Here is a 23033-nt window from a genome sequence, read left to right on the forward strand (position 1 = left end):
CTTTCTCATAGTTACAAAATAGTATCAATTTTCCTCTTTCGGTTTATGGTTTAAGAGATCTTTTCAAAATGCAAACGTAAAAGGTCAAATTGTGGGACATTTACTGTAGCTCTTAAACCTCACTGAAGTTAGGAGTCAAGGGGGAAACTCAAACTGTAGTATCAGGTAGTTGTACAACAGAAGGAAATAGATTAAACAGGTTTTGTTTAGTATACACTTTCCTAGCCCCAAGACAGTCTATATTTTCCTCCATTATAAACTTACCTTAACTCGAAAGCAATTTATTTCCTGTATATGGTGTGAGAGATCCATATTTCTCTGTAAAGTGATTTTCCCAGCGCCATCTATTAGATAATCTATCTTTTTCCCCAATGATTCTGAAACAAACCATTTTTATCATGTATACATAGGTACATGGGCTCAATTCTGAGCTCTCCGTTCTGACCTTTTTGTCTGTTATTGCATCTATTACCTATCACTGTGCCTTATGGTATGACTTAATATCTGATGGAGTTTCTTTTTTTAGAATTGTTAGAAATTCTTAATTACCATAGGAACTTGTATTAATTGGAATCTGTATTAAAGTCAGATTTGTGGAGAATTCGCATTTTTATAACATGACATACAACCTATGAACATGTCTGTTTAAGTCATGCTTTTTTAAAAAAAACGAGTTTGTTGGGCTTTTTCCATTAACCTCATAGTTGAATGGTTATCTTAAAATCTGTATCTAGTCAGTTTAATGCAGTTCTCAAATTTTTTGTCTCAGAGCTCCTTTACAGCAGGGGTTGGAAGTGTGGCTTGTGGGCCAAATTAAGCCAGTCACTTATTTCTGTTAATAGTGTTACTGGAATATAGTCACACTCATTTGTTATCTACAGCTGCTTTTGCACTACAATGGCAGAATGGAGGAATTGCAACAGACCACATGGCCTACAAAACCTCAAATATTCACTATCTGGTCCTTTAAGGTTCACCAACCCCTACTTCACACCTAAAATTAAGACTCCCAAATAACTTTTGTATGTTAATGGTGGTGGATGTTAGTTTCCCAAAACTCTTTAAATTTTACTTGAAAGAACAAATGTAGAATTGGCAACACTGTCAGTTGTCCTTGAAATGAAAAGTTCACTTGTGGGGTATACCTACAAATATGAATATATCAGAAATTAAAAGAAAAATTATTTCAGGTCCTGGCCAGGTAGCTCAGTTGGTGTCATGCCAATACACCAAGGCTGTGGGTTTCATGCCTAGTCAGGGAACATATAAGAATCAACCAATGAATGTATCAGTGGGTGTAACAAATCAATGTTTCTCTCAATAATAAAAATTACTAGTTCAAAAATAAACCCAATGCTTTAACATACTTTTAATGGAAAGCAAAAGAAAAGAAAAAACTGAGAAGAGGGGTACTGTTTCACATTTTTGCAAATCTCTTTACTGTCTGAACAGAATAGTCTTATATCTGCTCTTGTATTCATCGTGTTGCAGTATGTTATTTTGGTTAAAGCATAAAAAAACCTGGTCCCAGAGGTATATAGCTGGAAAAGGGAAAAATATTTAAATAGCCTTTTCAGATAACTGTGTGCTCTTCTTTCATACTACACCCAATCCCGACAAAAGATAATTTCTTAAAGGTTACTTGCAACGTGGAATCTAACACTGAATCAATCATCTTTTAATGCTGTTACGTTAAAATCCACTGATCATTTAAACAATATTGGCTAAGCCAGGAAGATCTTCCAAATGTCAACACATTTCATTCTACAACATGTAGTCACTGTCAGGACAGCCCTGCTCTGAGAAATCGCCCAGAGACTGCTGTGGGAACGGATAACTGGTTTATTGAGGGACCAAAAGAGGGGGGAAGGGGATTAAGGGGAAAGGCAATTCCCCGGACTGACTCAATGGCCCGTAGGAGCCAGGGAAACGGCGACGGAGGGGTGGGGATAGCTCCCGGTCCTCCTCGTGGGCACGTAGAAGCAAGGGAATAGGGGAGGGTGATTCCCGGTCCTCCTCGTGGGCACGTAGGAATCGCCACGGGCACTTCTGCAGGCACCTTTAGGTAAGGGGGAGTTTGCTTATTGACATATTCAGTAGGTCATTCACATCTCATCGCTTTCCCCCTCCCATACCAGCTTAGTTAACACATCGGGCTAAGTCCATTAGCATTTCCTCTGGGAAAGTTTCAGTCCATCAGCCTACCTTTCAGGAAATGCTAAGTCCAGGGCGGTTTGATTACCAAAGTCCAGGTGTACATGATCTGACAGTCACATTCATTAATGCCACCACTGATCTCTTCAGAAGCCTTTACTGTGAAGCTGTGGTAGCAGATACTAGTTTTCCAAGTTTTAATTTTCACTTAAAAGCTCAAATCTTATCAATGTCAACAAATGTTGTCAACTGTTTTTTTTCAAGTGACAGGCTCGTTTTATTCACTTGTGAGAAAACGTGGACCACAAATCCAAGTTTGAATAACCAGTCAATTCTTTCAAGTAAAAATAGTGTTCCATGAAAAGCAGTGGCCAGTTTAGTTTGCAACTCAAATAAGCAAACAAGTGTTTTTCTTCGAGACAACTGTACTTCCCAAGATGAACAGAAGTGCTTTAGGTAGCACTTCCTATTTTGTCACATGAAAATATTAAAAAGGGTTGGACTTAATAATTTTTATTGCTTGTCAGAAACATTCTTAAATTGACTTTAAAAATTATGAGTTTGCTTGCTCTTGGTAATCTTACCAACTTAAAAATAATTCCAAAAATTCTTAGATTTCTGAAACATTAAAAATCATAAATTATATACAGTACTCCCTCGCTATATTGCGGCCTCACTGTATCGCGGGATTTTTTAAAGTATTATATTTAATTATTTTTCGCAGATTTTTCGCTATATCGTGGGATTTTGCGGTACTGTATACATATGTTGTTAGTTACGTAGGTTTAAGAGTGTAGAATAAATGTAAGGTTCCTACTTCGCAGGGGTGGGGGGTCTGGAATATAATACCTGCAATAAGTGAGGGAATACTGTATTGAATTATATCAACTTTGCCAAAAAAAAAAAACCAATATCTGACAGTCCAGTGGGTCAAATCAGCAATGGGACTTCACTGAGATTTTGTCCCTGCTTTCTGATCAGTTATTGTCAAGTTGTGAACTAAACTAAACTTGGATTGGAACAGAAAAGCCTGCCTTTTTGAGTCAGCAAGTTGACCTGAGGGTATATATCTACTTCACCTATGTATCTTTGCATAATACAAAATAAGGTCCATTGAATGTAATTTTGGCAATTTGAAAACATTCTGGACAACTGACTTAACATTAGAAAAAATGTCATCTTCACCACAGGTGTGTAACAAATTTACTCACCCAGAAAAGGCAACCCCATATTTGAAGTCTGACTGAATGGATTCATCTGAATCAAAGAACCAAAAATAAAAATAAAAGATTAAGTACATATTTCCCTCATATATCATATGTAATTTTTAAAAAATAAAATTGTCAGAGAAGAATCATCACGAGTAAAAGTTAAGTCAAAGTTTGAAAAGAATCAGTTGCATACGGTGTTGCAAATTATATTTTATTTTCTAATTGCAATTATTTTGCATCTGACTTCTTTACATAATTCCAATGATGGAAAAGGAAACCCCCAAGTCAGTCAGTACTAATTAGCTTTCATGAATCTATAATAAAAAGATGTAAAAAGGACTCATTAAAGACCGAGGAATGAAATATGACCACAGCTTTCACTATTAATAACTATAAACCTTCTCTAAAGACACACAGAGCAGTTGGTATTTTGCAAAACTTCTGAAGCAATTTAGAGGCTTCCATCTGTTAGTCTTACATGGAATTAAACAAGGATGGTAGCAATTATTTTAAATAGTGTCAACGTGAATATACAAATACATATTGTATGCTTTTCTTTTACTGTAGAAACGAAGACTACATGTAAATGGTAGAGAATATAAAAAACATGCATATTCTATCTCACACAATCCTGAATATAGAGTGAAAAGCGGTGGACACTGCTCCAAGTGCATTACATACATGAACAAATACTTGTTAATCCCAAACAACACTCCAAGGTACTGTGCTTATCATCCCCATTTACATGCGAGGAGCCTGAAGCTCAGACAAGCTGGAAATACCAGTGGTCACCTGAGGTAAAGGGAAGAGTGGGGGTTAGCACACACGCCACCTGACCCCAGGGCCCATGCTCTTCACTCTCTGTCCCATTGCCTCCTCAGTACCTGGCAGCTGGGGGGGGGGGGGGGGGGACACAGTCCAATATACTCTCCAAATTCCTTGGCTCTCTATACCTGAGAGGCTAGTGTCCTATCGCACTTGTAAGACAATTCAGATTGTGTACTTTTCTGAATAGGAAGGGAAAAAAAAAGCAAGGACAGAATCGATGGTAGTTTAAGGTAAATCAAAAACACAGAGTGGTGTGTGAAGGTTCATGGGAGTCCAAACAGCAAAATTGAAACTTCCCCTTGTGAAGCAGGATGAAGATCTAATCATTTCATACCAATACAGTTCTTTATCTTTATGACAGTCAGGTAACATAAAGAACCTCATTTTCATTCTGATACTTTAACAGTCAAGCCAGTTAATACTGAACATTATTAAATCTGTACATAATACAAATAAAGTATAAATCCAGCTAGGTATTTTATTTGAAACATGCTTTTACCTAATTGATTACTCAGTTTGCTTTTTAGTCAATATGACAGCATCCTCTATTTAATATTTACACATCATAGGTGAAACTAAGTTAAACCACAAGTCACAAAGAGTTTAGTAAGCAACTATATTTATAGCCACGATACCATAGATGCGGTGAGAAAACCAATGGCCATTCCTTAATAAAATACAAGTGTTTTCATCATGCATAGTAAGAGGCAGTCTTTTTAAGAGGCTGAATGTTCGAGAAAGATTCAACAGTCAAATAAATCTTGGCAAGTTTTTTTTTTACACAAACACTTGGTTTGGTTATTTAGCAAACTTAGTAATACAACATGTTTATACTGTAACTGGAAGTAGAATAAACACTACATGAAAAATGCAAGCCTATCAGATTTGTTAGTAATAACTATTTTACCTGTTAGCAGTAAGAACTATTATTCTTGGATTCCAAACATTTTATTTTCTCTCACAGCACACTTTATAGCTTTGTATTTTAGGAATTAAGATTATAACCAAAAAACCCCCCAAAAAACAAAAAAACAAAAACAAAACAACAACAAAAAAAAAATCCAAAACCCCAAACAAAAAAATTTTTCTTAAGGACCACTTCCATTCCTCATTTGAAATATAATCAAGTCAATGAAAACTATATTATTTCCACATTAAAGACAAGTCAGTAAAATAATTCCAAGTAGTGTGCTGCACATGAGCTACAACTTTACCTTGACTATTTTAATTACTATGATTTCTGATTTTCCAGGACACAATAGCACTACACTGACCTATTACTACCAAGGCAACAACAAAAAAATCGCTAGCAAACACATGAAGATTTGGGGTCACTGTTATAATTTTTGAAGGATCCTTAGATAAACCATATTTATTAGAGGAGTTAAGTAGAAAAACTTTGAGTTGCACTACTCCTACCACGAACTGTATCTCAGACACAGAGTTAACTATCGACAATCCTTAAGAGGCTGGTTTCTTATATTAAAAACTAGTCCATGGGCTCAGACACATCCCGCCTAGCTTAAGTGTTTAGGAACGCCAAATAAGAAACATGAACCACAACTGTTCACTCTTAATTTCTATTCTTTAACGATGTTTTACAGAACTGCAGATTTTGATTCCAGATTTCGCATACTTAGAAAATTATACTAAGCATGGAAGATTTGTTTGTTTTTTTGAAAGCCATGTGAAGGTTTATTCCCCTTTATATTACTTTTCATCACGGCAAAGTTCTCTGAAGACCACTAGAATAAAAGCTTCATGTGCTATATGATGGATCTCTTCTTTTACAGTTGCCTAAGATTTCAATGTGGCTAGTGAGGTCTAACTAGTCCAGCCCTTAATTTCGTGTTACTAGAGTTGAATAACAAAAAACTAAATAAGGAAGGTGTATCTAAATTCTCAAGAACATACAAGCAAAAAATAAAATAAAAAATAAAATAAAAATCTGAACACACAATAAAATACACCCTAAACACAAAGTAATGTATAATATAGTTTGCAACGTGACATTGTCTTTATTACATTTCTCCATTGTAACTTTTCCATTCAGAAATCTTTTCATTAAGTTGTTACTCCCTCTTCTTTCCCCAGCTTAGGGACAGTTTAAAAGAAGACTTAATCTATACAAGTTGTTTTGATATTAAATTTTCATTTATGCAACATTCAAAATTATAGCTTACATGTACATGACTTTTGAAATAAAATGACACAATATAATCTTTTTCTGCAAAAATATTCCACATACATGCATATAATCAAAACAATCTTAACTGAGATATTTCCTACGCACAGTAGGTTAAAAAATAAAGTTGACAACTTTTATCAGTATTTCCAATGTTAGGATAACTGGGTGCCACCTAGTGTTCAATTTCTGCAACTTCTAACCTTACAAATAAAAACTGCTATTAAAACCCAGGTTCTAAAATCTGCATCTTGGAAATATTTTTTGTTGATGTTTATAGTGGCAAAACAAGACCATGAAAAGAATATATGCAATATCAAAATCAGTATAAAAATAGTCACATGATACTTAAATATGGAAAACAGATCTAATCATTTCTGACTCCAAATGCAGATTTCTGTCTCCCTTAAGTTTTATCAAAACCTCAGACATGTAGGTAACTGAAATACAGTAATCCCTTGCTATATCGCAGTTCACTGTATCGCGGGATTTTAAAAAATATCTTTAATTATTTACTGCAAATTTTTGCTTTATCGCAGGATTTTGCGGTACACGTATGTTGTTAAAAGTTACGTGGCTTTAAAACTGTAAAATAAATGTAAGTTTCCTACTTCACAGGGGGCGGGGGAGTCTGGAACGTAATACCAGCGATAAGTGAGGGAATACTGTATACAGAATGTCACTGTACAGTCAACAGGCTAGTCAAAACTAGGGCTTAATCATAATCGACAAGTATATAGCAAATGGTTTTATTCCAAACATTCTTTTACTTACTGGAAGTGGTCAAAGTAGGAAACGTAACTCATTTCCCCCTTTTTAGAAATAGATGTGCTCTTTTACCTATAAGCTCCATCACACCAAAGAACAAAGTGGGCTAACATTTAACTCATCATTATTGGTTTTTAAAGAAATACCTTAGAAACAAATCAGTATGCTTTTAACAAACTGCACTCAAACTAAAGATAATTTTAATCTTCTTTAATAGGCCAGTCAAAATCCAAATTGTTGAACAATCCTCAGAGAAGTTGGAATGTAAAATGTTGAGGTCAATTTAGATCTGAAAGGGAAAAGAACATCAGATGAAATGAAAAACCAATTCTTATATGCAGCAGCCTACCACATAAGGGAGACCTCCACCCCCTTAGGTTATCTGGGAAAAAAACCTAGTCTGAATAGGAACTTCTGTATACCATGCTTTGCTCAATTCTGGTCTGCTGCCAGTAAATTTTCACATCCTCCACCAGAATGTTACATGTTATACTGAATATTCTTAATAAAGTTTGGTGTTGTCTTTCTTCTGTGCTAGTAATTTTTTATTCTGGGGTTGGGAGCAGACATGGTGGAGCATTATTTCTTTAAGAAAGGACCAAGTGTGATACTAACCAAATTCCTTCTTCCACTATGGTTAGAGGAGTGAAGGCTAGAATATCTATAAACAATCTAGAGAAGTATCTCAAGAAAGAAGTAAGATTCTCAGGTGATAAAGCCATCCTTACAAATGTTCAAGATAACTCCGATTCCCTTATTAACTACTGTCTTTATCATCTTTTCCCCACCAGCCTGCTGGGCCCAGTTCTGAGGAAGCACTGCCAAGAGATTCTGAAATTTTCTTAGAAAATCTTTTCCCTGCCTAGATCCTCAACCTATCACTTCTGTATGTAGCTTCCCATTCAGGTGTGTTCTCTGGTTAGGCTCTTAATTTCTGAAGAGGCCTTCAACCCTAACTCATCTGTCCAAATGTTTGGATCACCCCTTAATCTACAACACAGTAGGTCTACGTCAGGTTCTTGTCAGAGAATATAATAATTAAATCTACTGTCAAAGTATCATTAACAGCCCTCAACTCCCAGCCAAGATGGAGGCGCAGACAGACACAATGCATCTCCCTCCACAACTAAGAAGGAATACAACTACCTCAAAACTAGAAACAACCAGAGGTTCCAGAAAATCAAACTGCATGGAAATCCAGCAAACAAAGATATAAAGAAGAAATACTCATCCAGACATGTAGGAGGGGCGGACAGGACTCGGTGTGGTGGCTGCAGCAGCAGCAGCAGCAGCAATAGCAGGCTGGCAGAAAGCGCAGTCATACTTTTTAAAAAGTTGAGAGGGACACCTGGGGAGCACTCCCAGCTCCTTACAGGACCTCGCAGCCCACCGTCCCAGCACCAGGGAAAATCAAGCCTCATTGCTTCTGACTGTGCAGGCCAGTGGGGGTTGGGGTGGGGGCAGAAACTGTGGGTCTCCAAAAGAGTCCGCTTGTGTAAAGGGACCCCACAATCCTAGAACATCCGCAGACCACCCACTCTGGGAACAACGGCCAGGGCAGCAGCTAGAGGGGTGCCAGTCCAGTGCAGAAGTGGAAGAGGTGCCTGGAAAAGGGGCGAGTGCTGGGCAGGCCACATTGCTCCCTCTTGGACCCCACTCTCACATACAGCGCCACAACGTGCTGAAAAGGGTCGCCCTGTACTGATGAATCCCTAAGGCTCCGCCCCTTACAATGTAACAGGAGCAACAGCTCTACCTGGGACATGGTGGCACACACACACACACAGGAGCCTGTCAGAATGAGGAGACAGAGAACTATGGCCCAAAAGGGGGAACAGATCAAAGTTTCAGTGGGAGAACTAAGCAACTAGGAGATAGCCAATCTCACAGATGAGGAGACAGACAACCTAACAGACACAGAATTCAAAACACTGGTGATAAAGATGCTCACAGGCTTGACAGATATGCTTGAGTACGGCAAACGCATAAGAGAAGAAGTGAAGGCTATGCTAAGTGAAACGAAGGAAAATCCACACAAAACCAATGGTGAAGGGAAGGAAACCGGGGTTCAAATCACTGATTTGGGACATAAGGAAGAAAAGAACAGTCAACCAGTGCAGAATGAGGAAGCAAGAATTGAAAAAAAATGAGGAAAACTTCCCAAATTTTGTGAAGGATATGGACATACAGGTCCGGGAAGCACAGAGGGTCCCGGGTGAGCTGGACCCAGAGGGGACCACACCAGGACGCAACATGACTGAGATGCCAAAGGTGAAAGATAAAGACAGAGTCCTGGGGGCAGCAAGAGAGAGAGGCGGAGAGTTGCCTACAGGTGGGTGCTTATAGGACTATCAGCTAATTTCTCAGAGGACACTTTGCAGGCAGGAAGGGACTGGCAAACAGTATTCAATGTGATGAAAGGCAACCTGCAACCACGATTACTCTATCCAGTAAGGCTATCATTTGGAATGGAAGGGCAGATGAAGTGCTTCCCAGACAAGGTAAAGCTAAAGGAGGTCATTGTCACCAAGCCATTATTATATGAAATGTCAAAGGGACTTACTTAAGAAAAAGAAGACCAAAACTATGAACACTAAAATGACAACAAACTCAGAACTACCAACAACTGAATCTAAAAAATAACAACAAAATCCAACTAAGCAAACCAGAATAGGAACAGAATCATAGGTATGGGGATCCTTTGGAGGGTTATCAGCTGGGAGGGAGAAAGGGGAGAAATGGGGAAATGGTGCAGGGATTAAGAAGTGTAATTGGTTGGTACAAAATAGACGGAGAAGTTAAGACTAATATAGGAAATGGTGAAGCCGAAGAACTTATATGCATGACTCATGGACATGAACTAAGGGGGGTGGGATTGCTGGAGGGAAGGGGAAAAAAAAAATGGAACCACTGTAACAACATAATCAATAAAGTATACTTAAAAAAAAAGTATCACTAACAGTTCAGTCACAAGAATCTTCTGGCTCAGGGTCTCCAAAAGTAGCGCCATTAAAAAAGAAAAAAAGAAAAAAAGAATAATGTACTAAGTGCACATTCCTGGGTTGCAGGCCAGGTCCCCAGTTGGGGGCATCCGAGAGGCAACCACACATTGATGCCCCCCCATCCCTCTCTCTAAAAATAAATACATAAAATGTTCAAAAAAAGAAAATGTACAAAGCATTAGTAGAGTAGTAGTACTTGTTTAAAAATTCGTAAATGTATGTGCGTACCCTAATGGTTTGAAGACGCATGCATCAAAATGTAAGATGTATGGATGGATAAATTAAGATAGAGATACATACGTGATAAACCAAGTATAAGAAAATGTTAATTGTAGAATGTCAGTGGTGGGTACCACTTGTCATGCCTAACGCAGCCCCAGACCAGTCTCTGTATTTTTGTAAAGCTCTGGTAATTCTGTTGCAGTCTTGGTCAGGAACAACTGCTCTAGGTATATGAAAATTTCATCTTTGAAGCAAATCAAATGTGTTATTCTTAGACTCATATACACAGGTGGTTTCTGAAGTACATTTTTCTTTAAAGGGGGTTAAAGAGCCTAAACCAAACTTGGGTAATTTATAATACCACCACAATTATTAAATAAGTTTACACTGACAAAAACAAAGTTTGAATTTCACTTAAATATTGTAAGAGCAGAACAGCAATGAGACATTTACTCTTGTGAGTACCGCTGCTTTACTGTTAAAAAAACAATATATTGTTGTCAAAATAAACACACCCACTCCAAACCAAGAGTTTGCCAATAGAGCATACCCAGCAGATAAAATTACATAATGGCAAAAACCCTTGATTTTAACAAAGCTTTTAATGTATGTTGTAATGTCAAACCTTAACAAGCTAGTTCATACATGAGTCTTTTAACATACTAGTATTTCCATTGAGAAGGCATATTACTTTGGTAAGATCTTTTATTTTTTACAACTAAAGTTCTTAATAGCTATCGCTTTAGACACACTTAAAAAAAATGATTTATTTATTTTTAGAGAGAGGGGAAGGGAGGGGAAAAAAGGAGAGAAACACATTAGTCACCTCTCATACACACCCCGACCTGGGACTGAATCCGCAACCCAGGCATGTGCCCTGACCAGGAAACGAATTGGCGATCTTTTGCTTTGTGGAATGACACCCAACAGAGCCACACACACAGGTCAGGGCTCTTTAGACACTCTTAATTAAACAAGTCATACTTCCAATGCCTAGCATTTATATTGTCAAAGCAAAGATTGATCTTTCTAGGAAGAAATGTTGAAAATAGATTAATTCTCACAGTATCAACAGTCTGACTAGTTGTCTACAGAGTATTTTAATTCATGGACAAGTCTCGAAATATACCCTTATTTAAAGTGTTCAACAATCTTAAAGAGTAAAGGAAGTTAGGGGAAAGAGCTGGTCTCTGTGGGTAATTCACAAACAAATGTTGAAAAACGCAAGGTGCAGCTACTTACATCATCAATGTCTTCATCATCATCACCAATGTCATCAAATTGGATTTCGTCGTCATCTCCAGGACCAAATGTATCAGTTTCATTGATTTTAGCTAAAGAAACAATAACAAATATACTCATTTTAACATAACCAAGATGTTATTAAAATGAATAATTGCCCACTAGAAGTGGTCTGATATCTAATAGTGAACTATACAAGGAGAGTCTTGCAATGCAAAATTTTAATTAAATGTTTTATTATCATAAAGATCCTAACTTCGACCTAACAATTCTATTATACAGAACAGTATTTTCACACAACAAAATATCTAACAAAGTGACTGCTGAATGAAGAGCGAATGTACTTATGTTATTATTTTCTTTTCTAAAGGTATTTTTAAAAAGATTTTATTTATTTTAGAGAGAGTGAAGGGAGGGAGAAAGAGAAGGAGAGAAACAGCAATGTGTGGTTGCCTCTAGCAACCCCAACTGGGGACCTGGCCTGCAACCCAGGCATCTGTCCTGACTGGGAATCCAACTGGAGACCTGGTACTCAATCCACTGAGCCACACCACCAGGGCTGTAAGGGTATTTTTAGTAAGGCAGGCTCTAATTATATAAATTCTGAAGCTATTACAACTTCCATCTATGCTTAAAAAAAGGTTTAAACACACACTAATAACTCACCAATCATCCAGCTCATTGATCAGAAAGATGTGGTCAAATCATGCTATTCCTAAGCAATGAGAATGAACCAGAAAGTGCTAGCCCTATTCTCAGATATATTAGCATTTCCTAGGATGGAAATGAAAAGTAATTGATTTCAGCAGCATTTTCAGGGTCTCCAAAGGAGCAACATTAACAAAATAATAAAATCATGTGTTTATTTCTTATCCTTTTTCATTTTCTATTTTAGGATATGCTTTAAAATGTACAAAGCATTAGTAGAGTAGTATATACTTTAAGTTTAAAAATTCATAAATGGATATATTTTTTAAAAACATTAAAAAATTGATTTTAGAGAGGGAGGAAAAGAAATATCAATGTTGTTATATTTATGCATTCATTGATTTATTGGTTACTTCTCAAAAAAAATTTTTTTTTCAAAATTTTATTTTGACTTTAGTAAGGGGGGAAAGAAGGGAGAAAGAAGAGAAAGAAAAACACTGATTGGCTGCCTTCCAACTGGGGACTGAACCTGCAACCCAGACACATGCCCTGACCAGGAATGGAATCCGTGACCTTTCACTTAGCAGGAAAACACCCAAACAACTGAATCACACAGGCTGGGGCGACTGATTGCTTCTTGTATATGTCCTAATCTGGGATCTATCCCAAACCCTTGGTGAATTGGGACAATGCTCTAACCAACTGAGCTACCTGGCCAGGGCATAAATACATGCTTCCTAATGTTTTAGAGATACATCAACATAGAAAATATAATACAAAATACCATATTGTTTTCACAATAATATGCAATAGAGCCCCACCCCCAAGTTAACTGCCAAGGGAAAAATGCAGGCTTACAAAATAGTATGTAAAGTGTTTTTTCCCTTTGGTAAAAGTGAGGGACTTACAAGTTCTCTGCATTAAGAACGTATAACTTCTGTATTGGGAGAGGAAACAAAGAATGTTGGCTTAAAAAAAATCCTATGGACATTGTTGTACTAGGGTAAGATAAACTGAAGACTGACTTTTTAATAAAAATCAATAGTACCTAATTACTATCCTTGTCTCACATATAAAGTAGACAAACACTTGCCAGTCTGAGAAATGAATTTTAAAAGAAATACTCTAATTTTTTCTTTGACTGCTACTATTCAGAAGTTCAGGGTTTATAAACTATAACTTATTGTGAGAAGTATTGTATTTATTAGAAACAGAATCCCAGTTATTTTCTTAAGGCATCTAGTACAGGCAGTCAGACTGAAAACAATCATGTAAGCACAAAAGTAAATATGCAAAATCCACAAAATTCTACCATCTTAATACCACCAGGTAATGGCACCATAACAAGTTAATATAGTAACTCAAGACGTTACCATGCTCCGGAAGCTCGCCATATGCCTTCAAACTTCTGGCTTCATCTGCATTGTATTTTAAAATTACATCAGCTTTATTGTCCTTGAAAAGAGAAAAATAACTTTTAGAACTAATTATGAGAAAATATTAAGTTTTCTCCTACCCTCTGAAAAATTTAACCCAGTATGAAGCTCGCATGCATAACTGAATAATGATCAACAAGCTTAGGGAAGATATTCACAGATCTCACTTTAATAAGAGCAGAACTGTGCAGATCCAATCTTGTAGATTATTCACCATTACCTTTTCATTGAAAGTGTCTTAAAATGAAACAACTTAGAGGAAACATAATTTACAGGGTGATTAAACACTCTATTCAAAAATTGAGACTGGTATAATGACCTAAGCAAAATACACTTTTCCACCTATCAGTGGTTCTTAAGAGTAGAACTGATCAGAATCTCCTGTGGAGCTTTTATACTTCCTGAAGATAGATTAGTAGATGTGAAGCCATGAATTTTAATATTTAACAAGCTTTTTGAGTGTTTCTGCTGCACAGGTTCCACTAAAAACTACTGCCTTAAAATGTTCACACTTCCCCATTTGAAAAAAAACATGACTCGGTTAAGTAAGAAAAAAGGGTTGAAGCTGATTGTTTCAAAGGCAACAAAAATGATCAGTGATGCAAGGGCAGTGCAGTTCAGACCTGCATTTCACAAACTGTAATGCATCCAGAAACCCAGGGGCATCTTGTTAAAACGCATATTCTGATTTAGGAGGCTTGGGGTGCGGTTCAAGGATCTGCATTTTTAACAAGTTCCCAAAAGTTAGTGATGCTACTGTTTCCTGGACCACCATCTCTTTAAGTGTCAGGGGCAGAAAAGAAGGATCACGGGAAATTAAGAATCAAAAACGTTGGTCCTAGCTGTCATTTTCTAGTCAGAAAGTTACATCTTTCAGAACCTTGGTTTTCTATCTGTCAAAGAGGGAACTAATTATTCTCCCTACTTCTAGGGTTATTTTTGAGATCAAAAGAAAATGGACATTAAAATGGTATGAATTTAAAACAGGCTTTCTCAACTTCAGCACTACTCATAGTTTGAGCTGGACAATCCTTTGTTGTAGAGACCATCCTTGTGCACTGTTACCCTGGTCTTTACTCACAAGAGTGGCACTGTCCCCCATCCCTCAGCTGTGACAACCAGAAATGTCTCAGGATACTGCCAAATAGTCACTGAACATTAAAAAAATAAATAAAAATAAAAATAAGAGTCACCCATGGTTGAGAACCATCAATTGAAAGCAAAGGTTTTAATTTTTTATTCGGGGATATATATATATAACCAAGGTTATAAAAACAGAAACATTTTATTGCTTTCACAGGCCCACAATGTCTCCATGTTAAGATCAAGAGGGGCAACTACCATTTTCTTATCTAAGTGCTTATCTAAATTTAGAGTACATACTGCAATTACCTGTGTCCTTGTCTTATTTCCCCCTCACCAGGGTGTAAGCAAGCATCTTGTGGTACAGGAGCATGAATCATTCAGCTGCAGCCCCATGAGTAATGGTTTGCAATTTTGATTTCAAGACATATATATATTTTTAAACATTGGGGTGGGGGGACGACATAAGGTTATTTTTATTTTGCCAACTAAGAACACTAACAAAACTATTACTATACACTATCACTCATTTCAAAAAGGAAATTTTTTAAATATCAAAAAAGGAAAAAGAACCGTTCAGCTTCATTAAAAATCTGCATGGCCTACATTTCTTCTACAGTGAAAATATAACTCTTCAGACTGGCATTTGGGAACCACAACCCTGTACCTAGCACAATGCCCAAAACAGAAATAACTAGCCCTTATAAAATATTTACTGATACAATGGTGAGGGACATACTGGGCTGGGACTGGTCAAATATAGTTATGGCTCGTGTTCCTAACATTATGGATGATCACAAGAAAGCAAGTGAACAATGAAAATTGTATTTTACTTTATTTTACCTGGTAATCTCGCAGACCAACCAATATTATATCTGACGTATTTATCCAAACCTATAAAAGAAATAAAGAATCAACATTTAGTCAGCATTCCCACAAAATGCTAGTCACCCAACTGTGGTCCTATATTTAGAACTATATTTTGTTTTTTGTTTTATTTTGGGGGGGGGGGGCGACAACAAAAACCAAAAATCCATATAGCAAGCAGCTGTGCCTATTTAAACTTCTACGTAATTTGGGATAGTAAAAGTCTTATTTACTATTTGGCAGTTTAGCAATTCTAGAGACATAATGGATTAGTTTCAAAAGTAAAGAGATTTTTTCATAGTGAACCGCTCTAAAGGGTTAGAAATGTGGCCCTCCCTGCCCAGGTGGCTCAGCTGGTTGGACCATCATCCTGCACACCAAAAGGTCGCAGGTTTGATCCCCAGTCAGGGCACATACCTAATGTTGTAGGTTCAATCCTCAGTAGGACACACATGATTGATGTTTCTCTGTCCCTCCCTCTCTCAAATTAAGAAAAAATATATCCTCAGGAGAGGATTAAAAAAAATGAAATTTGGCTTATCTCCCTCCCTCCCTTTCTTCTACGCTCCCCCTTTAGTTTGGTAATAGAAGGATTAACAAACCAAAAAAAAAAAAAAAAAAAAAATTTTTTTTTGAAATCATAAAATCAGAGCTGGAGGGACTTCTAACCAATATAATTAACAAATCTGCCTGAGCACCTACTGTGATGGGGAATTAGTCATTACCTTCCAAGGCAGCCCATTTGTGATCACATTTTAGAAAATTTAACATTAATATAACTTATTAAGCACCCCAGCCTTTTTTTCCTTTCCTGACACTAACAATGTATTAAAAGCTAGGCCATTTGTTTTGCAGAGTCTCTCAATTTGGAATTGTTGATTATTTCCTCATGATTAGATAGATTCAGGTTAAACATGTTTGGAAGGAATACAACATAGGTGATGCAAATGAGTCTTTAAACACTTTGTAAATCACTGTTCTATTGAACGCCTTTGGAAACTTATAAAAATGAGGCCCTTGGCCCATAAAAACTATAGAGCCATTTTCCCCTCCCTTAATGACAATTTTGTATTAAACTAAACAAATCCCTACATTTACCTTTTTTCTCAATTTCCCTCTGATGTGACACAACCTCTTTACGCCATCAAAACACATTGCTTCTAAGCGTCCATTTCCCAGCATTTTGATTACTTGAGCGTATTCTGGGGGAGGAAAAAGAAAAGGGTATAAGATATTTTCAACTTCTGATAAAAGCAACTTAGCAGTCTACATAAAACGGACTATAAGTTATAGGTGTACTAGTTGGGAATAAATATAAACAGTAAAATAAATGAATGAATGAATGAATGCATGCATGCAAGGGAGCGATAAACCCCAAGCCAGATAATGGGAAAGCCACAACCAAGACTCTGACAAATTGTCTGTTATCAGAAATGTTTTAATTATGAACTCACTGTGATTAAATAGACTGACTAGTGTCTTCATGACTGTTCGCCTTACTTTTGGAGATCAACGTGGTTTGTCCCAAAATGTACACACTATACCTCCTCCATCTTTCATATTTGAGGCCTTTCCCAATTTTGGATCTCCTTTCCCTTAGAACTTTTAGAGGCTAATCTCAACATAACATTTTGGTATATTTGGCAAATAAAAGTAGCTTAAATGTTAACTATGTCTTTGTTAAATGAGAATATCTTAGTGATTATTCTAAGGCTTTTGCGAAGCCAGAAAGATGCATTCAGACAAAATGCCAAACTTTTAATTAAAGTATTTCAAAAAAGGTACCCAGGAAGCCAATTGGTTTCACTGCCATCTAAAAAACCAAGATTATTTATGAGCATTAGCTTTGCACATGGGCCTGTCTGCTTTGTCATGAAATGACAGAAAGACGGGGTGAGGGGTGGGGGTGGGGCAGCCGCAGCACTTCAGAACCTTTAGCTTACTCAAGCTGTACATTAGACTAACTCCCAAAGAGGATATCTACTTATTTCTAAACACAGAGATGTAACTTTGAAAAGCTCGATAGCAGAGCTGACATGTGGAAACAAGTTACAGCACGTGCAGTGAACCTAGTACCTCAACACGGCTGGTCAATTCAAAGACCACCTCTCTTCTAAAGTGGTGGTCAAAAATCAAGACAACTGCTAATGGGGACTAGAATGATCTGAGCCTAAGAAACAAAAAGGCTTCTTAGCCAGAAAATATGTTTCATTTTTATATGGCATAAACAAATCACCAAAGTTCTATTAAAAAGACAATCAAAAATTTGTTTAAAAGTTCTGTGAAAAAAAGTGTTGAAAATTATTGGGATAACTGGAAAAGTTTGGATATGGACTATATACTGGATGTATAAGTATACTCAGGTTAAATCACCTGAGTGTTCTGTTTTAGTTACGTAAGAGAATATAGCTGTTCTTAAGAAACATATGATGAAGTATAAGTAGTAAGGGAAAAGAATAATGATGTTCGCAACTAACTTCCAAATGGTTCAGGAAAAATACACGTGCATGCCCAGACAAAGGATAATTTAAAGGAAGTTCACTACTAAATGCCGCAACTTATCTGATGGTTTTAAATTACTCAACATAAAAATATAAGAAACCAGTATTACATATCTTGGTCTGGCACTTACAAAGTCTTCGTCGGTTTGAAAAGGTAAGTCAAATGTTTGGTTTCATTTTATTATATTTTATGAAATTATATGCTAAGGGCACCGAAGAAGTGAGGGAAAGGCTTCAGATTCATCCCTCAAGTATCCATGGTCTCCTGCACATACTATGTAGCGCCGTTTACTATCAAAGAAGGTCTACTAAGTCATGGATTGTCAACCATCACTTTTGAGGCTTAAATCCCTCTGAACTGTCTAATTCATTCTTAGATATGAGTGTTCACACAAAACAACGAAATCTACACATTTACAGAAGCACCACCAATCCTCAAGGCAGACCGAGTATATCAAGGAATGATTACCAAAAAGAAAGGCTCTGGAGAAGTGTGGGGGATGAGAAATGGAGAAGAGCAAAAAGGGACGTGCGATTCATTGCTCGGGATTGTGAACAGTATTTCTTATGATTAGAAATTGAAATTCCATATTTAAAAAACAAAACTATTGCTAAAAGAAACCTACCTTATGAAAATGCTTACCTTGCCCATCTTCTTTGAACACCAGTTCTCTTTTTTCAGATTCATTCTCATTCTTACCCCTACGTCTGTTTTTACCTCCTTTACCTAATGGTTTTAAAGAAATAAAAAGACATTTCGGCAAAACAGTAGGGAAAGAAACCAAACTAAATACTTATAAAACATTTTTTTAAGTCACTTAAATTTAAAAATTCACCTAAGTCACACAATTATATTAAATTTACAATCTCCAATCATATTAAACATATACATATCGCCATTCCCCTACCCTTCTTAGAAATACCTTTTGGAATATTTCTGACATAAAAAGGCTCAGTACATTTCCAGTGAAAGGGTAACTGTCATCTCAAGCTCAATTTTATTCAAAACTCCATTTACTTTCTTTTATAAATCTAGTCCTTAACCAACATGCTTGTTTTTGTTAGTTGCCATAACTACCTTAAAGAATGTAAGTCTCAGGAGGGGGGTGCTGGGTGGAGGGGAGTAAAGGGGAAAAAATTGGAACTATTGCAACAATATAATCAATAAAATATACTTAAAAAAGAATATAAGTCTCTCAACCTATAAACATGACATCAACCTATCTCTTAACACTACTCTCCTATTATCTTATGCTTCAATCCAGTTAGACTACGCACTGGTTTTAGTAACTCACCCCTATCAAGTCTATGCCTATGACATAGGTACTAATGTATCTTTATTTCACAAGACGATGAACTTCAAAAGGTTAAGTGACTTAGCTGAGGCTATATCACGTGACCTGAGATCTGGGATGTGAAACCCAATGACTATGCTCTTAACCACCATGCAATGCCACCCATTTCCTTGTCACAATTAACTCATGAGGTAATAAGTCATTTACCCCTGGTTAACCAGTGAGTTCATCCAAGTTCAGAGAAGTAACCCATTAGTCAGTGAGTGTGGGTGACAAGATTCAAACCTAACCTTTTGTTCCTGGCCTCCACATTAGGGTATCTCTCCACAGCATTTTATTCCCATTCTAGAACTGAAAATACGTTGGTAGCCATTTCAAAAAAATGACTATATGTTACAGAGTGGGGGTCCACCCCCCCAAATAAATAAATAAATATTTTTTAAAAAGGGGAAAAAAATGACTGTAAGTGGTAGTGACAGTAAGGGACATACATGAAGAGTGTAAAAGCAGCAAAAGGTTCACAGCCCAAACAGAATAAAGAATATGCACGTGGCCACTGTAAAGAGACACACACTTAACTTCTTGTATCAAGTGTACTTATACTGGGCGAAGTCACACAACGGTCTGTGCGATTGCTAGGCAGGCCTCTACTATCCCCTGACTGACCTTAAGAGTCCTTAGAATTCAGTATTTGAGGCATCTTAAGGCACACCAAAACTAATTTCTAGGAAGAGAAAATTAATCATGCCACATCTTCAAACTAGAGTGAAAGCTCTATTAGGGCAAGAATCAGACCAGTTACATACCCAACCTGGCAATTCTTCAAATAAATCAGCCAAGAGTAGTCCATATATTCCTGAAGGAGTGGTGATTTTATTTAATTTTAAAAGACTGTATTTATTTTTAGAGGGGAAGGGAAGGAGAAAGAGGGAAAGAAACATCACTGTGTTGTTGCCTCTCTCGCACCCCCAACTGGGGACCTGGCCTGCATCCCAGACATGTGCCCTGACTGGGAATAGAACCAGCGACCCTTTGGTTTGCAGGCCGGCACTCACTCCACTGAGCCACACCAGCCAGGGGCAGGGGTGGTGATTTTAAAATCAGAAATAGGTAACATGCACAAAGTGTGGGAGCACGTTACCCTAAATGCTCTTCTGAGTGAGCCAAAGGATACCCCTTTTCCTGAGGTAATAAGCTGACAGAATCTAGAGGAAATAAGCTAACAATCAGTGCAATGCTAAATTCTTTTGAACACACAGTTCATGACAATTTATATCCTTACTTGTACGATCATCATCAAGATTATATTCACAGGGCTTCTGGCTTTTCCAATGAAGAAAACAAACAAATTTATTTCTACATTAAACCTCATCTCATAAAATGCAGGGGTCTCGAAAAGTTTTTACAGATATAGGTACAATAAACACTAAGGTCAGAATGGTGGTTACCTCCAGAAAGAGAGGAAAGGGATTGGGGAGGGAGACAGAGGGCTTTAACTGACTCTGTGTTGTAATTCTCAAGTTCAGTTAATAGATTCCCAGGTATACACTGCACTATTTATAATTTTTGCACGCCTCAAATGTTACTTATAAAAGTGATTAATCTTGTTAATTTCCCAGAATTAACCATACCCTATCACCCACCCACCCCCACATTTTACTGCCATGTAATGGAATGATGTTTTATTTATTAGAGAAGCTAGCAAACTAGATGTGATTTAATGGAGAAGTCCCGTCCCCTTGGAACCAAAGGGGAATCTATAATTCACCTAAGTGTGGACTTATCAGGAGGCGGGTGACTTAACACAACAAATGATGATTTAGTATCTACTAAGTGCCAAGTGCTAGCAATACAATGTAATTAAGATAGGTATTATTTTACTGCTCTTTAGCGTTTACAGCCTAGCGAAGGAATGGGAAATCCTGTTAAATAAAAGTGAGAATGAGATACGCACTGAAATGATCCAGTTAACATCTTGGAGAGAATCAAGGATTATATAGATTACAAGAAAACTATGACTTTAAAAACCCTATTTTAACACCGTGTCTTTCGCAGGATAATTAGTCACAAAATCCTTGCCACAAAATGGGCTTACAAATTACATTTCTAAGGGCACTGAGGGACCTGCACCAAATCTTCCACAGTGTAACAACCAAATATCCCGGGGGATAAAATGAGTAGTGACAGCTACAAAGGAAATGAGGAAGACTCCCTGGAGCCGGGGGTGAAGTAGAAAAGAGAACAGAAGTAGGCCACGTCAGGGCAGGGGTGGGGGGGTCCTCAGGGTGAATAACGAAACTTGTGGGTTCTGAAAGAAGCTCCTCTCCTATCAAGAAACAGTTTTCCCAGTTTCTACTCGCACAAGTTCCTTTGAGAAATTATAAGGATGCTTAAAAAGCAGAAACACTCAAGTCTAAAAAAAGGGTAAAATTTCTTTAGGACTCTTCTGCTTTTACCTAATTAGATTAGGCTTCCCATTTTGGAAATTTCAAATAAACTTATCCTCAAGTCTGATAATTCGTGCATGTTTAACTTCAGAATGGAAGGAACTTTACTCCCAGTACTACATAAACCTATATATAATCTGAAACAGAAGTAGAAAACTAGGTTAAATATGAAGCAAGTGTTCTCTGAGGAAACAAGTTAAACCCCGTAAAGGGGTAGGGAAGGGTAAATCTCTACAGATGAACCTCAAAAACGCATCCAGGTTTTGCCCACTGTTTACAAGAGACGAGTACGTACTCTCAACAACATTCAACAGCTGTCCATAAAGAACCCCACGCAGGGGTACCTGATGGTCGTCACTAAAGCAAGCATCACCCTCTAAAAAAGTTAACTGCTTCCAGTGTTTAACTCCCCTTGCCCGGGAAGGCCAAAGGACGTGGGTTTGCGAAGCCCAGGCCGCCCCAGGGGAGGTCTCACAGGTCCCCTGCGCGCCGCGGTTACTGCAGCGCGAATCAGGGGCAAAACCCCACATTCTCCCGCAGGAGGCCCTACAAAAATGGCGTCGGCTCCACCCCAATATGACCCAACTGGAAGGCAGGAGTAACTTCCCAGCTCTTCTCTCGAGCCCCGAATCGCGCCAGACCTCCCAGCCGCTTGCAGGCAGGGCGGAGAAGAAGGTCACTGCGGCCTGAGTTATCCTGAAGTCCCAGGCAGGGCCGGAAGATTGGGGCGAGCGGAGTCGTGGTACCGGGGTGCAGGCGGCATTACCTTTATTCTTAGGCATGGCGGTGACGACGGTCTCGCGGCTTCTCCGACTCCTATTCGGGCGATGGCGGCAGCAGCAGCAGCTGTGGTGGCGACTGCTCCAAGGGGCGCGAGAGGCGACGCGTGGAGCCGCACGGCACAAAGAGACGCTAGAGTCCGGGTCGCGCGCGCGGCACAGTCTCGCGGCCGAGCCCTTCCGAGATCACCAGCACCCACGCTGGGCCGCAGCAAATGGCGTCGCGTCTGCTTGCGTCGCTTCTCCCCGCCTTCCAACGCTGCCTGGGCCCGCCCCCGCCCCGGTCTTTATTGCGCAGGCGTGGCCAACTGACTCCTATTGTTGAAGCAGAGGTACAAGCGCTCCCAAAGCTTTCACTGTAGGGA

At 38.1% G+C, this 23033-nt stretch overlaps 1 protein-coding gene across 1 annotated transcript; it reads right to left on the reverse strand.

The window, feature by feature from the left end:
• Positions 1 to 6176: 6176 nt before the first annotated feature.
• EIF1AX (eukaryotic translation initiation factor 1A X-linked) lies at positions 6177 to 22901 on the reverse strand. The gene is made up of 7 exons (XM_090264595.1): positions 22656 to 22901; positions 18791 to 18874; positions 16745 to 16848; positions 15623 to 15673; positions 13634 to 13715; positions 11613 to 11704; positions 6177 to 7435 (listed from the first exon to the last, which is right to left on the reverse strand). The coding sequence occupies exons 1-7, from the start codon at positions 22669 to 22671 to the stop codon at positions 7430 to 7432; spliced, it is 435 nt and encodes a 144-aa protein (XP_090120721.1). The 5' UTR covers positions 22672 to 22901; the 3' UTR covers positions 6177 to 7429.
• Positions 22902 to 23033: the final 132 nt, after the last annotated feature.

The sequence above is a fragment of the Furipterus horrens genome, unplaced genomic scaffold, assembly GCF_987537825.1.
Source record: "Furipterus horrens unplaced genomic scaffold, mFurHor1.1.pri manual_scaffold_17, whole genome shotgun sequence".
Lineage (NCBI taxonomy): Eukaryota > Metazoa > Chordata > Mammalia > Chiroptera > Furipteridae > Furipterus > Furipterus horrens.

Excerpts from the sequence above, each read along its gene's own strand:
- EIF1AX (XM_090264595.1), bottom strand. Across the intron at positions 16,849-18,790 it reads GTTCAAAGAAGATGGGCAAG|AATACGCTCAAGTAATCAAA; the intron begins GTAAGCATTTTC and ends TTCCTCCCCCAG. Across the intron at positions 13,716-15,622 it reads TTGGTCTGCGAGATTACCAG|GACAATAAAGCTGATGTAAT; the intron begins GTAAAATAAAGT and ends TCTCTTTTCAAG.